Genomic DNA, 17,818 nt, shown 5'->3' with positions numbered 1-17,818 from the left:
GTGCCAGAAGGCTAGAGGAAGAGACTATCAACAAAAGACTAGAAGAAAAGGACAACCAACACAGTCAAAAGGTCACAAAACAAGTAACAAAGAATGACTCCTGTGTATTCTATTTTAGTTGATGAAGGAGAAATATATTAGGGGCTCATTTGATCTGATAAATTAATGACTACAATAATGGTTATGATTTATTAAGCAAGACACAGTGCTAAGTGTTCTACATACATTATGTCTTCTAATCCTTAGAAAAACCTTGTGAAAGAGTAACTCTGTCTTATAAATGAGCAGCTGAAACACACACAGATTACATAACTTGCTCAAGGTCACACAGTTCATGAATGGCAGAGTCAGAATCTGAATTCAGCTCTAAGACTCATGACACCACACTACAGTACATGACTTAAAACCTGACTTAAACCACAGTTTCTATGTGCGTAGGTTTTTTAAGATTTATTTATTTACTTGAAAGGCAGAGAGAGGCAGAGGCAGAGGCAGAGAGAGAAAGAGACAAAGTCTTTCATCTGCTCATTCACTCCCCAGATGGTAGCAACGGCAGAAGCCAGCAGCTTCTTCTGGATCTTGCACGCAGGTGCAGGGACCCAAGCACTGGACCATCTTCTACTGCTTTTCCAGGCCATAGCAGAGAGCTAGATCAGAAGTGGAGCAGTTGGGACTCGAAACGACACCCATATGGGTTGCCGGCACTGTAGGCAGCAGCTTTACCCACTATGCTACAGTGCCAGCCCTTGTACATAGGTTAACAAGGTATCAGTGTGGGGAGCAACTCAGACTAGACTAAGTTACTGGAATTAAGACTTATTCTATGCATCTGCTCTCCCACAATATGGCGCTGGGAGAGGAGGAAACAACTTTTACACAGCTGCCTCTCGCCAATTTGATTGACTGAGCTGCAGGAGCTGATCTTGCTCCTAATTGGAGGAGAGCAGCATGCTCGGCGTGTGGGTAGCAGAGTTGGGATTGGTGGAAGAGGACTATAAAGGAGGAGAGAGACAACATGCACCAGGAACATCCGGATAACATCTGAGCAGCCCCCGAGAGAGCCGGCCGGCGGTGTGCCGCTCCCCCGCAGAAGTGGGGAAAGTGGCAGGGGGAGCCGCCCCTCCACGGAGGTGGAAGGATCAGCAGCCAACCCGGGAAGGACCAGCAGCAAACCCGGGGAGGGCTGAGCAGACAAAAGAACAGCGCAGGGTCCTGTGTCGTTCCTCCGCGAAGAGGGGGAGCAACAATCAGTATGTGCTAATATGAAGTAACATCTAAGATACAGTAAGTCTAAACAGGTAAGTGTGCTCCAGTCACACTCTAGTATACTACCAGGTGTATAAGACAAAAGACTGGAGGGAATACACATAGAATAACCAACATTTCCGGGACTGGAACAGTGGCAGCCTTAAATAAAGGCAACTGTGGGTTTGAGAATCCGGAAAGTACATACTTTTACTACTGCATTTTGCTATGGTAAGAATTTAACCAACTCATGTCATTTTTCATAAATACATACATAATAAAATAACTGCTAAAACCAAGATCCTGTAATGAAAAGACACTTTGGCAGCCTCTGCTCACAAAATCTGGACAATCTAAAGAACAAAGGAATGCCCATTTTAATCCAGCATCCTTTTTAGATGTCTTCATCATCAACACTGCTCACCTCCTAAGTATGGACCAAACCAGCTTCTACCCATGGAAAGGAAAAGGCTGTTCCTATGACCCCAGAGAAGACATTGCAGAAACCTAGACAGAGGCGTGGAAAGAAGAAAGGCTACTCTAACATAGTCAACAAAGCACAGAGGAATGGCAGAGGACAGACCCAGGGGAATATGGTCACTGAACAAAGCTAACATTTAGAAATTAATAAGGAAGATGAAGCATGGAACCATCTAAGCAAGGTTAGGACATGGAATTTTCCAGATGCAAACAAAACCCCTAAAACTTGAAGACTAATTTCATCTGTTGAAATGAATACTACTCTTGAAGAGGGGTGGGAATTTGGGAGGGAGGGAGGGAGGGTGGAGGGAAGAATCATGTTACTAAATTTGTACTTATGAAATGCATGAAGTTTATATATGTAAAATAAAGAAGTTGCTGTGAAAAAAATCATCATTTCTCTACTTACCTTTACTTTTAGAACTGCTGTAATTTTATGTTCTTCCAAAATTGTTGGCAATGCTTATTAGTGCCCTCCCCACCCATTTTTAAAAGGTCTGAATACTATTTGCTTAAAGAGCAGAAATTCTGGACAGTTTAAGCATAAAGAGGGAATTCACTGGAAAACAAATTTGAGTAAAAATCTAACATCCAAACCTCAGTATAGACAAGAACCAGACCAGCTCCAGGCTATAGGGATTTGTAGAGCTCCATAGAAACAAGGCGGGTCATGATGGGCAGAGATGGCCAGTGGGTCCCCGACATGTGTCAGTGCACTCTCAGAAACTGGTCTATTGTAGTCAGTCAGGTGCCACCCAGTAGTTGCCTACTACACTACAGCATTCACAAAAAAATGCTCTAATTTACATGTGTATATTTAAAAAACTCAAATACTCTACATACTAAATTCATGAACACTTAAATTCACAAATTTTCACTTACAACTACATGTTTCAAATATTACTGTGCATACCACCATAAAAAAAGTCAATGTACTACATAGATTCCATATCAGAGTTGTTATTGGGAGAATCTGACAGTAGAATCATAAAGATTAAACAGCACTAACCAGAAATCAATGGTACAAATATGTTTATCAATTCATCTTTCAAAGGAATTTTTTGTTCTTACAATGAGCCTGTAACTTAAGAAACGGCATGGCATGCCTTTTTCAAATACATGAACAAAATAAGGCCCCAAACAATAATTTAAGTTCAAACAGAATTTAATTTAAGCTCAAATAGAAAACAAGCACTAAAATCCAATGTCCACTCACATGCTCTCAGGATGAACCAATTAACTCCTTAATTCCCGATTCCTCCTAAAATCCACTAACACCACATTACATTCAATTTTAATTGCTTTCATAATTTAAAAAGGTTACAAATGCTTGCTGTTTGAAACAGACTATTGAAAAAGAAAAGAATATTCCTCCCCCTCTACAACACAGAGATAACTGTGTCAAGCAGGCTGGCCTACTCCTTCAACCATACTCATTACACTATAAAAAAACAAGTAATTTCTTATTTGCTGTTTACCTAATGTTATATCCCCATTACTTTGTTTTTCTGAGATTTTACATCATTCCTTCTTTAAAAAGCAACAGATGCTCATCAAAGAAGATCAGAAAACAGAGACAAATAAAAGGAAAGACCCACAATCCTACTCACCAAGAGGCAACTGCCATCTCAGTGTTCTGGCTCCAGATCCTTTTCCACTGTACAGAGGCACTTCAAAAGTTCATGGAAAATCAAATTTAAAAGATGAGCTCTTTGATACAAAGAAAATGAGAAATCCATGCAGTTTTTTCATAGTATACATTTTCCATGAACATCTCCAAGACCTCTCATATATGCTGAACACTTTTCATGTCAACTGGAGCCACTCTACAGCGCCCTTCCTAAAACCTACACAGTACTGTAGTCCTCATACATGCTATATGATCCACTAAAAAAGCAGCCAGAAAGATTCAGATCCTCTTCATTTTGGCCAGGATCACCTGGTGTTGACTGGAACACAAGAGACAGAGGACTCAAGCCAACCCTGCCTATACCATAAAAGCAAAATCACAGAGCAGGTTAGGTCGCCCAATGTGTCCTCACTAACTGATTTGGGATAATTTATTCACATGCCAAATGAGGTTGGCATTGTTTTTTAAAAATCTCTTTTGTTGCCAAGGGTATCTAAAATGAAACTCAGTTTATTCATCCAAGAAACAAAAACTTTGAAGGCCAAGTACTTGTGATTTTTTTTCTAAGTTTTAGTCACAGTTAATAAATGCTAAATTTTTTATGTGCTGTGAAGAATTTATCTACATAGAAGCATACCACACCTTGTTTAATGCTTCTGGTTGCACAGAAAACAGCAGTTAGAAATGTAGACAATTTTTGACGAACTGTAATCCTCCACATTAGATATACGTAACTTTCAAAGTTAAGGAGTTGTTGGTGAGCAACCATTAGCCAACTAAATATCAAGTGACCTCATCAACAAAAATGACTGCATTCTCAACTGTCCTTAACTCTCAAGCACTAAGGTTATCTTAACCATGAACTTTTCCATGTATATGCTTCTTTGAATTGTTGCTAAAAAATACCTTATCCTTTTGGCATTTAAAGTAGCTGAAAGCCAAGAAGACCCAAGTTTTGTCTTCCCCTATCCATGGCAGCAAAACCCCAGTTCAGAATGTAACTTGAAATTCACTGCCTAAACATGGAGGTCTTGATGTTTGGCACCTGTTCAGCAAGAATCCTATTATTCTATAAGCACCAAGTTCAAGTCCTCTGGCTCAGTCTTTCTTCCTCTTTCATCTCTGTTCTCCGAATCACCGCACCTCAAGCAGGGCCTGCTACTTCTACCCCATTCATGTCCCAAAAGCTGATCTCTCAGACTCTCTGTGGCTTTAAAGCTTCCACCTCACCTCAACCCCTCCACCAGCCAGGGTGAACTGCACTGCAGTATCTAAGTATCAGTGCATCTGTGCCCTAATCAAATGTAAGCCCCATGAAGTAACAAACAATTTTATTTATCATTATGCCTTTACTGCCTTACACATCTTACTCGCTAAAGCAAACTGAATTACCTATGCTCTCCTTAATTGACAAAAACCACACTTATCATGTATACTATGTTGTTTTGAAATAAATATACACTGCAGAATGGCTAAAGTCAATTACAATGCCCAGTAGTTCACAAACTTTTTTGTAGCAAGAACACTTAGAATCCACCATCAGCAAATTACAAGAATAAAACACACTGTCATTTCCTAGAGTCACCTGCCGATGCAGACATCCACTGTCCTCAGGTGCTTGTTTCCTAGTGTTGCACCTACGCTGTGTCTAGGCTTGACTTTGTTTCAATCCTGCTTGATGTTCACTACGCTTCTAGACCCTAAGAACTCGGGCCTTGCAATGAATGTGAAAGATTTCTCACCCATTTATCTTCTAATAGTTCCTCCCCTACTCCCTACTTCTAGAAATTCACAGAAGGTAATACTGAACCTCTCATTCTAAAGTTCATGAGTTTTAACTTCTCATTTTCCATTCTTTATTCCTCAGTACTGTATTCCAAGCAGTCTGATCCAATCTCCTTTAAAATCAATAGTTTTCTCTTCGATTATATCTACTCAACTATTTAACCTGCCCATTGAGGTTACTTTTTAAAATTTAATGACTATAATTTCCATTTCTAAGAATTCAATTTGGTTCTTTTCCATGTTCTTTTTCTCATCTGCAATCTTTCACTGGGGTCTTCCCTCTTATCTCCAATCATTTTAAATAAATAATCTCTTTCACATGTCCTAGCATCTCTACCTACTGAAGTACTAATTATCCTATTGATACTCTGCTCTCTTTCACAGTAATTCACTTCACTGTGTGGCTGGACAGCTGTGTACCGTGAGCTCAGCTTCAGCATGAGCTGTTTCTTCAGTAGACACAATGACCTGGCTCTGCAGGACAGCATCACAGTTCCTTCTAAGGGCTCTACTAGTGTCCACAGTTGTGGGCTAGGTTCTGTGCTAATTTCTCAGCTTGATGGTTAGATTTCAAGAAACTGTGGATTTGAACTCACTCCCATTGTGAGCTGCAGCTTTGGAATTTAGATGTCTTGTTGGTTTACTGTTTATTATTAATCCCAATTACCACCAGCCCTGAAGGACAAGGTTCTCTGCACTTTCTCAGACTAGCAGTCAAGTTGTTCTCAGCCTTCTCTCACAGATGCAACAGCCCACCATGAGTCTGTGCTGAAGGACCTCCACTCCACCCTCCTACTGTATGCAGGCCTCACACCTCCTCTGCTCCTTCAAGAGACCCTCCAGACCAAGATGTGGCACTTGTACCCTCCCAGCTCTCAGTTTTCACCTCTGGCACAAGTCAAGCTCGCAAATGCTTCGGACTATTGTTGCTATATTTTGTCAGCAATTTCGGTGCTTATAGGAGAGTAAGATGGGCAGTCTCCATATGAGCTGTGTTGGCAATGTCGCTGGAAGCCTCCAGTAGTTAGAACATACGAAGCTGGAACATTAACTTCAGAGAATTGTGATGATTACTTCCATTTTGCCAATGACAATGGCCTACATTTTTTTCAGCCTTGACAACAACTTTCAAATTTGGGGTAAAAAAAAATTCCCAAGACATACTAAAATCATTTTGTCACTATTTCAAATGCCTGTCTACTCATTTAATAATTCTAATTCATCTTATATCTCACTCCTAGAATTTTAGTGAAATCAGAAGACTGGAAAAGATCACCATTTCCCATCTAATCAATGAATCCAATGGTCTTTTTAGTACTCATCTCATTCACCTCTCTGCAGCAATATTTTTTGATCATTCCAGTTTTTCTATTCCAACACTACCTCATTTTTTCTTTACTGTTCAATTTATTTTTTTAAGATTTATTTATTTATTTGAAAGGCAGAGTGGGAGGGAGGGAGGGAGGGAGGGAGGGAGGGAGAGAGAGAGGTCTTCCATCTGCTTGTTCACTCCCCAGATGGTAGCAACAGCAGAAGCCAGGAGCTTCTGCCAAATCTCCTACGGGGGTGCAGGGGCCCAAGCACTGGGCCATCTTCTACTGATTTCCCAGGACACAGCAGAGAGCTGGATTGGAAGTGGAGCAGCTGGGACTCAACCATCGCCCATGTGGGATACCAGCACTGAAGGCGGTGGCTTAGCCCACTCCACCACAGCACCAGCCCCGGTCATATATTTGTTATCGCTATGTTATCAATCACTTCCTAATATATGCCCTTAACTCTCCCCTCTATAATTCTTCCAGTAAACCATAATCAGATTAATATTCCTATAATATCTCTCTCCTTATATGAAGCATTCACATTCTCCATCTCCAATACAGTGACTCATTATGCACTAATACTATGAGAAGACATTTTGTGGATTTCTTGCCACCAACGTGTAAACAGTAACACCACCTCACAAGTACTAACTGCATACTATGTACCTGATAAGGTGTGAAGCACCTCACCTGTTATCAGTTGATCCTCACAATACCTGTATGAAGAAGGTTCAACTACTACACAATTCTTCAGGGATGAGGAAAGTAAAGCGCGAAGATTAAGTAGCCAACTCAAGAAAACACAGCTAGCACGAGGCTGAGTCAGTTTTATGTTATACCAAGTCCAGCCTCTTAAACAGTGTATATTATCTCCACAAGCACTTGTACCCAAAGCCCCTACCCTTCCTGTGATTGTAAAAACCATCCATCCAAACAGCCTCTTTTTTTATTTTTTATTATTTTTATTTTTTAACATGCAGAGTGGACAGTGAGAGAGAGAGAGAGGGAGAGAAAGGTCTTCCTTTGCCGTTGGTTCACCCTCCAATGGCCGCCATGGCCAGCGCGCTGCAGCCGGCGCACCGTGGTGATCCGAAAGCAGGAGCCAGGTGCTTCTCCTGGTCTCCCATGGGGTACAGGCCCAAGCACTTGGGCCACCCTCCACTGCACTCCCTGGCCACAGCAGAGAGCTGGCCTGGAAGAGGGGCAACCGGGACAGAATCCAGTGCCCCGACCGGGACTAGAACCCGGTGTGCCAGCTCCGCAAGGTGGAGGATTAGCCCAGTGAGCCACGGCGCCGGCCCCAAACAGCCTCTTAAAAGCTCTGCCTGGTTTCTTCTATAGGGACCTCACCCTAATGCACTCAAAACCAAAATCAGGATCACACTGCCCATGCTGTGGTGGTCCAATCACAGTGAAAAACTTACTAACCAACCAGTCATGCAAGTCAGAAACCAGAAATCACCCTTATTTTCTCACTCACCTACATCTGCAACCTATGACCAAATTCTGACCATCTTCTTCCTCTCTAACCTCAATGGCATCCACCTTCCTCCAGCCCAAGAACCACCCTTGCCCAGCTGCTACAGCCTAACTCATCTCCATTCTCATTTCTTTTTTTTATTTTTATATTAATTTTAATTAATTTAACAGGTTAACATGATTTGTATTTACAGGTCTAAGAACATAATGATATTCCCTTTTTTTTTTAACTTTTATTTAATGAATATAAATTTCCAAAGTACGGCTTATGGATTACAATGGCTTCCCCCGCATAACGTCCCTCCCACCCGCAACCCTCCCCTTTCCCATCCCCTCTCCCCTTCCATTCACATGAGGATTCATTTTCGATTCTCTTTATATACAGAAGATCAGTTTAGTACACATTAAGATTTCAACAGTTTGCTCCCACACAGAAACATAAAGTGAAAAATAATTGATGATTTTTTAACCCATTCTCCACTGTGCAAAACAAACCAAAAAAGCACATCCTCCCCAAAAGATGATTTAAAAATACAAATCTTATTTTTTCATCAATTTGAGACTCAAAATCATAGCTTTAAGTCCATCTTTATTCCAGAGTCTGAAACTATAGGAATGCAAGTATTGGTGACATCTGGGTTTCAGTAACAAAGCAATTTTCAGTGAGCCAAAAATGATGCCAAGACAGAAAGAGGAGCAAACTGAGAGATGATGACTAAAAGGACAGCACCTGAGGTTTTCAGCACTTGGCTCCAGTGACTCCTGAAGCAGAGCAGAAACCTAAACCTGCCCACATTTCAAGGTATTTTTCTCATTACACTGTGATACCCCAGAACCCTTCCAAAAAAATCCTTTTTCTCTAAAGTAGTTCAGACTAAGTTTCTAGCTTGCAACCAAGATTCTTTGCTAAGAAAAAGGCTTAAAAATAAGGTAACACACTTAAAGATAGTATGCCTACAAGGCAAAAACTGAAATTCCATATAAAGTAAAAAATACCTTTGCCTAGCATATATATACATACAGTCTATGTTTCTAAACTCATGCACCTCTTCCATTTAAAGATGTTACATAAAATGCTTTAGGTTAAGCTCATGCTTTCCTTTATGTTCTCCAAACCATCACAGTAAGGGCTGGATGAAATCTGGAAAAAAAAAAAAAAATCAGGGGCAGGCATTTGCCCTTCCAGTTAAGACACCTGTGTCCCTATTAGAGTACTGGGGCTCAATGCTCAGCTCTGGCTCCAGAGCCCAGCTTCTGCTAATCCAAATCCTAGAAGTAGCAATGATGGCTCAAGTAATTGGGTCCCTGCCACTCACACGCGAGACCCAGATCAAGTTCCTGGTGGCCGTAGCTCAGTAGGCTAATTCTCCGCCTTGCGGCGCCGGCACACCGGGTTCTAGTCCCGGTCAGGGTGCCAGATTCTGTCCAGGTTGCCCCTCTTCCAGGCCAGCTCTCTGCTGTGGCCCGGGAGTGCAGTGGAGGATGGCCCAAGTGCTTGGGCCCTGCACCCCATGGGAGACCAGGAGAAGTACCTGGCTCCTGCCTTCGGATAGGCGCGGTGCGCCGGCCGCAGCATGCCGACCGCGGCGGCTATTGGAGGGTGAACCAATGGCAAAGGAAGACCTTTGTCTCTCTCTCACTGTCCACTCTGTCAAAAAAAAAAAAAAAGTTCCTGGTGGCTGGTTTCAGTCTTGGTCCAAACACAGCAGGTATCTGAAGACTGAACAGTAGATTGGAGCACAAGCTGTCTCTCCCTGCCTCTCAAATTTAAAGTACTAACAATTTACATCAGAAGTAAAAGCATAACTATACAATACAAATCAGGGCCCGCATTGTGGCAAAGCGGTAATGCCACTGCCTGCAGTGCTGGCATCCCATATGGGTGCTAGTTCAAGTCAAAGCTGTTCCACTTCTGATCCAGTTCTCTGCTGTGGAGGATGGCAGACCTGAGAAGGCAGTAGAGGATGGCCCAAGTCCTTGGGCCCCTGTACCCACGTGAGAGACCCGGACAAAGATCCTGGCTCCGGGCTTCAGATCAGCACAGCTCCATCTGTTGCAGCCGGTAGGGGAGTGAACCAGCAGCGAATGGCAGGTAGGTATCTCTCTCTCTCTCTCTCTCTGCCCCTCTCTGTTCAACTGACTTTCAAATAAATAATCATTTAAACAAATACACATCATGTTATGTCCCTGTTTCTTTGGGTACAGCCCACACAACACAGCATAAATGCCAACTCTATCTAGGTGACTGATCCTTCCCCACCATCCTCTTTCCTAGTTGTGATATTGCATCATCAAGTATTATAAACTCATCTTGTTCTTAACCAAAAATTTTACCTATTGCATAAATATGTTGTAAAGTAGTGTGCCACAGAAGAAACAATGGAGTTGTGGAAACCACAGATTATATTCTATGCGAAGACTTTTTCTGTTGCCATCTGGTGGTTTGTATATAAAATCAACACTGACTTCCATCGTACAGAGGGGCTTGGTCACACACAATCTTGTTCTTTCTGCATCATCTCCAACATCTAGGGAGAAGTCAAGGCAGAACTGAACCTCACTCTGAAAAAAAACCCTGACAATCAGAAACATACCACAAATAAATTTATGACTACATTGAAAAAAAAAAAAAACAAACCCACAGACACTACCACCCCTGGAAGTGACCACCTTGTGTAAATGTGACTAGGTTACAACAATGACATAAAAAAAAATTCCTTATTTCATGTCTGAAATACTCAGATTTCTTGGGGTACTCAAGTTCCCATCCCCAATTATTATCAATAGTCACAGAGACAATAGTAGGATTCATATTCCTCCCCTAGGCCACCACAGTCACTCTTTGGTTACTTCCCCATATTCTTTTCTTGAAAACATCACCTGTGTTAAATCAAACTTACAGAGCACTGCAAATCTCACATGCTAAAGAATCAAATCCAGAATACAGAGTTCAGAAAAAGCAGCACACCACTGCACCAAAACCTGATTTTTTTTCTGCATCATAATATGAGTTCCAGGGTCTAGCCCATTTTCTAAAGCTCACATCTGCAAAGACTACTCGATTAAAAATCATAATATTTTTTAAAATATAACAAAGCCAAAAACATCAAGAAGTACCTTCTTAGCCCCATTCAACAAGCTAATCTCCAAAGATCAGTAAATAAATAAATCATATCAGTTGTCAAGAAACTGGATTGATAGCTGTATCTTCACTAGATATTGCCTGAGCATTAGTGTCAACTAAGCCTATTAAAGTGAAAAATAATTCTTGTGTTAATTTTAAGGACTCTCTGCTTTACTAAAAGTCCATAATGAAGACAATTAAGCCAAAACAACATGAGGTTGAGCACAGAAAACTCAAACACCAACTACTAATCTCTTTCATTACTTATGGTCACTGTCCAGTAAACAGCAACACTTACAACCAATTCCTATCCCATATCTTGTTATATCTCTCAGAGCATCAATTACCTTTGGTAGGTTTCTATTAATCTCATTACTCTTTCTTCTTCTGACCACTTAGATAAATTTTCTTAAAATAAGATGCTTATTTAATTCTCCAAATTTACAGCTTACATTGATAAATTATGCCACTACTTTGCTTTAGAGAACCTAAAATTTTGAGCATGAACCATTGTAAGGCTAGAGTAAGTGCATCATGTGTTAGCAGCATCTCAGGAGAAATGCTGTCTTCAACACTGAACATACCTGGCAAACTAAAATGAAGAGAGTTAAATTCCAGGGACTAAGACATATGGAATTACAGAATCCCCAAAGAGGAGACACACTTAGAGAGTCTGGTGAGGGCAGAAAGGATGTGACAACATACAGAAGATCAGAGAATCAGAGCAGAACAGATTTGAACAGTGAGTCTAACCGCCTCCCTCTTTATAGACGAGCAAACAGAGCGAGAGAGGCTACCCGACTTGCTCACACTGCAAGGCAGTCACAGACGAAATAAAACCAGAGCTACCGGCGCTTAGCCCAATGCCTTCTCCATTCACTACATCGTGTTTCTAGGAAAGCTTTATTAAAAATATTCTCATTCCCACAATAACCACAGGGGAATGGGGCCAGCCTAATGCAATGAGTCTCTGGCTTTAGAACTGTCAGGAAGCCAGATCACCTAAATACCAACACAGCAAATGCATAAACAGATTCCTGAAGCAATGATCCCAAATATTTGTGGGTGTGTATGTTTGGATACAGTAAAACTAGTGTTAATATAATGAAGTTCCAAGATTAATTGCAATAAACTTCTTCACAACAGGTCTCAGGTATGGTCAAACTATGATGGATTTGCATTTCAGGAATTCACTAAAAATTTTAACTGTAATTTCTATGTGCCACCAGAGGATGGCAGAAGGTGCCACTTGCAGGCTCAACTAACCGTATATTCTCCCTCAGGATTATGGGTACAGTTGTTCATGACTTTTTAATTGGGAAGTGTACAAATTCAGGGGAAACTAAGAAAATGTGTTACAGAACCACTGAAGTCAAATCAGAATAAAAGGACTACATGAACTAAGATACTCAGCTACATTACACACAATGTATCATTGTATACCAAGAGTATTTAAACAATAAAACTGAAATCAACAGTATTGCATTTTCTAACCTAAGTGTTCCTCTTCTTCATACTATCCCTTTCACCCAGATTTTCATTCCCACCCTCTGCTTTCATGAATTGGACTTCAAGGGCCTACTTTCAGAATTACCATTTTCTAAGTTGCTTAGAGAAACTGAAGCCATGAGCCATCACAATCCAGCTTGTTTCCTCCTGCTGCTATGTGCATTCCCTTCTCTATGTGTAGTCAGGCAATATCCCTAGTCTCCCGGCTCCTGGACACCTTGAGGAAGGACAGAGAGCAAGCAGAATGACACTGCCTGCCACAGACCAACGCCATCTCACACACCCCATCCTAGGCAGCAAAAACCACCCAAGGGCTCCTCAAAAAGCCCATGGCTATGGGTATGGTGAAAAAAAATGCATGAATTTCACAACTTTTCTGGCCAACATACTTCCATTTTTTCCAGGAATTTTTTGAAGTGCCCTTGTACAAGGCAGTTGGTACATTTAACTAGAAAGACTTATCATTCATCACTTAATTACCCATTTAACTTGCAGTCTTTCCACTTTGTTTCACCTAAATATTTGAGAGCACAGGAAGCTTCCTGGATGTACAGGGTGATAATGGCTATTACTGGATTTGCAAGGCCAACAAGGTAGCCAACAACCACCTGTTAAATATGCAACAGCCCAAGCAAGGTAGCCTGGGACTCCTAGAAACTCAAGTTAAAGTTGTGAGGGGAAGGGGCCAGGGATAAGAGGAAGAGGGGCAACGAATCACTTGTCGATTCACAGAAGGCAGTGCGGGCTCAAAGGAAACCAGACTTGCAGTGACCTCGATTAACACTGTGCTGTAATTTCCCCAGCAAACAACTGACAGAAAAGCCTAATTAGGAGACCACCCAGGGCTGGGAACTGACTTAACACAAGTGATCCTGGCCACAGGAAAGCATGCTAGGGTGGCAGAGAACCCAGAGATTATGAGATCAACCATCACAAGAATAAAAATGTAACAAGAGAGACAAGAATCACTTGTCAAACTTCTAAAAAATGCCCAATTCTGAGAGTCAACAGACCTCAAGTGGAGCTCAAATTTTCAATTATTTTTAGGATTTCACCGGTGACTATGATGCATGCTCCAGATGAGCACCCAAGTAGGAGCTCAGCAGTCTGCACAGGAATAAACAGAACTCGCAGCTTAAAAGCAAGTAGCTCAGAGAGATCATGAACCTGGGACAGGCGTTAGTTAGTAGACAGGTTTAAGGTCCATAAGCTGCTGGAATGACTTGGGGGATGACTGGATGCCCAGGACAATGTCTGAAGGAAAACTGAATCCTGTGATCTCACTTAAAGGCTAAGCGCTGCGGTTCTTAGACTTGGCTACACATTCTAATCACCTGGACAGCCTGGCTCTCTCGACAGCCAGGTCAAACCTCAAATCCATTCAACAAAGTCTAGAAGAGAGATGGAGGCGCAACACTGAAAGCTCCCAAGTGCCTCCAATGTGCACCCACGCTTGAGAAACACCAGCTTAGAGAGTTCTGGGGAAATCAGCAGACTGGAGTGAGGAGAAACAAAGCAGTACACATCAGTGGTTCTGAAACTCAAGTGTATGCCACAATTCCAGAGAAAGCAAGCTGCAGCTCAAGTTAGCACAGAAGGAGGTGGTCCCTTAAAGTTTTACCAATCCCCCAGGGAGCCGGTGGGTGGGGGAGAGTGTGTGCTCCAAGTTTGATAACCACTGGCCTCAGAGACTGGAAACAACTGCAGGGAGAAACTGCATGCTATGAACAACCAGGGACCGTAACTGACAAGAGCACTCCTATCCCTCTGGGACTGATGAGTACAAACTCCATCTATGATGTGTCCTGAAAACCACCAGAACCAATACATCAGCAGTCAAGCTAAAGGTACCACTGACCACATGCGATACTTAGGATCCATCCTTCTCCCAAGCCACTCCTATCTTCTCAGCAGAAAGTATAAAGAAAGTGTGTATTGCCACCTGCCTTTCAGAGTTAAAGATTTGGCTTTCTAAGTATCTAGAAAAGTCACAAGCAATTAAATAATCACCAATAATCTGTGTGCAACTCCTTATTACCATGTAGAACAGAGTTACTCCAGAACATTAAAAAGGTGGTTTTTGTTTTTGTTTTTGGTAAGATCTGAACTGCCTCCAGGGTCAACAATATCTTCTTTTGCAACTTCTGCTGATTATATGTAACTTATACTGATAAAGGATGCATTTATTCTCCCCCAGGATGATATGACCCAGCCTACCCAATAGCTTCACCTCACTACATAGTAACAACATGGTGCTTATGACCAGTTGCAACTTACTGGTAACTACCCCATTTAGAATATTACATTGTATCTGATAAGATTCAAGAGATCACACTCCTTGCATATGACCGGCTCATCCTCCCATCAGAAATCGCTATAGCAGCACCAGAATTTTCATTTTCAAGATACATGAGCTTTTGTCAAACGGTGACATCTCCTCTGTAATATGAATTTTCAATATGATATAAAAAATGATGGATATATTACACATTTCACAGAGCACAGAGAACAGAAACCTGTCAATGAATTTAAAATTTGTGACAATCTATTTGAAATTCTACACTAAAAGATCTGTACACTTTTACAAACCATATAAATGTAAAACAGATACCAATGTTTTTACTGACAAGGAATAAAATATTCCTAAGAAAGTTTAGCAGTTGCCTTAGTATTTTAATTAACGTATTTTCATTCATTTTTCAGCTGTAAAAATACTTCAAACAGCCTTCAGAGTGCCAATGACCAAAACTTTACATCCATGTAATAAACTTCAAAACAAAGCCACCGATTTTCCCCACTGTTTCAATCTGCGCACATCTTCAAACACATAAATGCAAATATCTTACTGTAAAGTGCAAGTCACTTTTTTTTAAAAAAAAGTCACTTTTTAAAAGAAACTCAATAATAAAACACCATTTCTATTCTAAAGGTCAAATCAAGTGATTTCAATTTCTTCAGTTAAACCTGGCTTCTCTGGCAATCCAGATCCCATTTTACAAAATGACTTAACAGACGCCTTGCTTCCAGACTAAGATATTAGACAAGAAGCACAAATAGAAATGAAAACTGTACAACTAATGCTGGAGTTAAATTGAGCATAAGCAGGACGATTTGTTTTCACGTAGTAAGACCTCACGGAACCCATTTATGAACCCCTGGGGGAGGCACAATTCAGATACTATTAGATAAGCAGTTTAAAAATGTTGAGTTCGCTTCTAAACTGTGGCATGCGGGCTTTGAATTCGGACCCTCAACATGCTGGTGCGTTTGAACCCTTTCCTGTGCAGTAAGCTAAATCATCCGCACGTGACGCAGAACTGGAGTTCAAGGCTGTCCCACGTCAGTCATCCTCCGAGCACCCAGTTCCTCACCGCGATGGCTTTCCAGGATACAGCTAATGAACACAGCCCAAAGTTAATAGGACTAGCGCTGCCAACAGCAGAAGAGCCTGGCTAACCTACAGACTTCATCCGAAATGGGTGGTATGTCGGCGGCTGTTTCTCCCCCACCGCCTCTTGTAAGACAGCGAACTGCAGCGGACAGGGTGCCGGCCGAGGGGCGGGCGGAGGGCTCGGGCCGGCCGGGGACAGCTCCTTTCACGGAGACCCCTCCTCGCCGTGCCAGAGGTCATCTGGAACCGGCAGCTCGGCGCTTCCTATGGCAGCGATCACCCCTGTGTTCCAAACCGAGGCCCACGGGGCGAGGGAAACAAAGCCAAGCCGCACAGCTGTGGGCACGGAAAGTTTTGCTCCACCGACCGCTCGGTCCCACCTGGGGGTCGGGCTCGGGGCAGGCGGGCGCTGCGGGAGGCCGGGGTTGCCCGGGAAGGGGGCGCCCTGCAGCTGGCGCGGCTGCACCTGACGCTGGTGGGGGGGTGGGGGTCGGGGGTCCGCGGGGGCGAGCCCCGCACCGCCGCCCAGACTCCGCGGGGGCGCAGAGCGACGCCCGTCCAGCGGCTGCAGCTCGGCGCGCTGGGTCGGACTCGGGCAGCCTCTCCAGGAGCGGCTGCCTGGGGCTCCCCCCCTTGCAAGGCTTTCCTTTTGCAGGGTGGGCTTCGAGGCGCTCCCCTGCCCCTCCTCCGCCCCGGGTGGGTCTAGCGGGCACCCCGCGCGCCGCAGTCCTGGCCCGGCGGCTCGCGGGGGGCGGCAGGGGACACCGCGCACCCGCGCTCGCGAAGTTCGCCGCGCTGCACCCCGAAGCGGCGCCCGACCTCCGCAGCCCGCCCCCGGGGCGGCGCCCGTCTCCCCGGAGCCCACTCCCGGCCCCGGCCCGCGCCTACCTTGAGCCAGCGCCCGCAGCAAGTGCAGCTGGAGCAGCAGCAGCGCCCACCGCCCGCGGCCCGGGCTGAACTTTGCCGCCCGCCGCCCGGCGGTGCCTGGCGCCGCGCGGGGTCCCGGGCGCTCGCGGCCGAGGCAGGGGCCCGGCCAGGACCCCGCGCGCTCCGGGGGCGGCGGGCCGCCGGCGGTCACCGAGGGCCGGGCACCCCGGACCATGCCGAGGAGCTGCCCCCCGGAGCGCCACGCCGCACCGGACGGCCGGGACGGCCCCGGGTGGACGCGGCGCCCGGCGCCGAGGGGCGGCGTCCCGGGTGCCCGCGAGAGGGGCGCGGCGGGGGTCGAGCGAGGCGGAGGAGAAGTTGTCAGCGGGGGCAGCTCTCGTCGCGACGCCCGGAGCTCTTCGGGGCGACCGCCGCCGCCGCCAGGCCGGAACGCGGGGCTCCGCCGCGCTGTCCGAGAGGGGCCAGCCGGGCGCTGAGGCACCGCCACCGCCGCCGCCGCCGCCGCCCCCACCCGGCGCTGAGGAGAAAGTGCGCCCGCCCGCGCGCCGGCTCTCGCCCTCCGCCGCCGCCGCCGCTCCCCATTCACAGCCCGGCCGCACGCGCCGCCCGCGCCCGCCGCCCGCCGCTGATTGGCCGAGGGAGGCGGCTCCGCTCCCGGGGCCCGCCCCCACGGCCCTCGCTTGTTTTCAAACTCGACGCGCCCGCCCGCCTGCAATTTCGCGCCGGCAGCGGCGCTGGACTCGGGCGACTTCCCGCGCCGGCTGCGCCCCCTAGGGACCCGCGGCGGGGACTGCAGGCGGCGCGTCTACGGCACGCGCTCCCCACGGCCGGGCGCGCGGGCAGGGCGGCGCCGCCCGTCCGAGCCCCGTGGCGGAGCGGGCGCCCAGGTGCGGCACGCGCAGGTGTGGCGGGCCTCGCAGACCTGCGGGAGCGGCGGGCGGGTGGGTTCGCCGCTGCGAGCGCCCTGG

At 45.2% G+C, this 17,818-nt stretch overlaps 1 protein-coding gene across 1 annotated transcript in view; it reads right to left on the bottom strand.

Annotated features, from left to right (window-relative positions):
* SDK1 (sidekick cell adhesion molecule 1) overlaps positions 1 to 17,199 on the bottom strand; it is a 982,790-nt gene extending 965,591 nt beyond the window's left edge. The window contains exon 1 of the mRNA XM_070064289.2: positions 16,851 to 17,199. Coding sequence (XP_069920390.2) covers positions 16,851 to 17,064 — 214 coding nt within the window. The 5' untranslated portion in view covers positions 17,065 to 17,199. The remainder of the gene's footprint in view (positions 1 to 16,850) is intronic.
* Between the last annotated feature and the right edge of the window lie 619 nt (positions 17,200 to 17,818).

This window comes from Oryctolagus cuniculus, chromosome 19 (assembly GCF_051225735.1).
Source record: "Oryctolagus cuniculus isolate XC-2025 breed Fujian yellow rabbit chromosome 19, ASM5122573v1, whole genome shotgun sequence".
Lineage (NCBI taxonomy): Eukaryota > Metazoa > Chordata > Mammalia > Lagomorpha > Leporidae > Oryctolagus > Oryctolagus cuniculus.
Note: the sequence above shows the minus strand (reverse complement) of the source record. Positions and strands in the feature narration are given on the sequence as shown.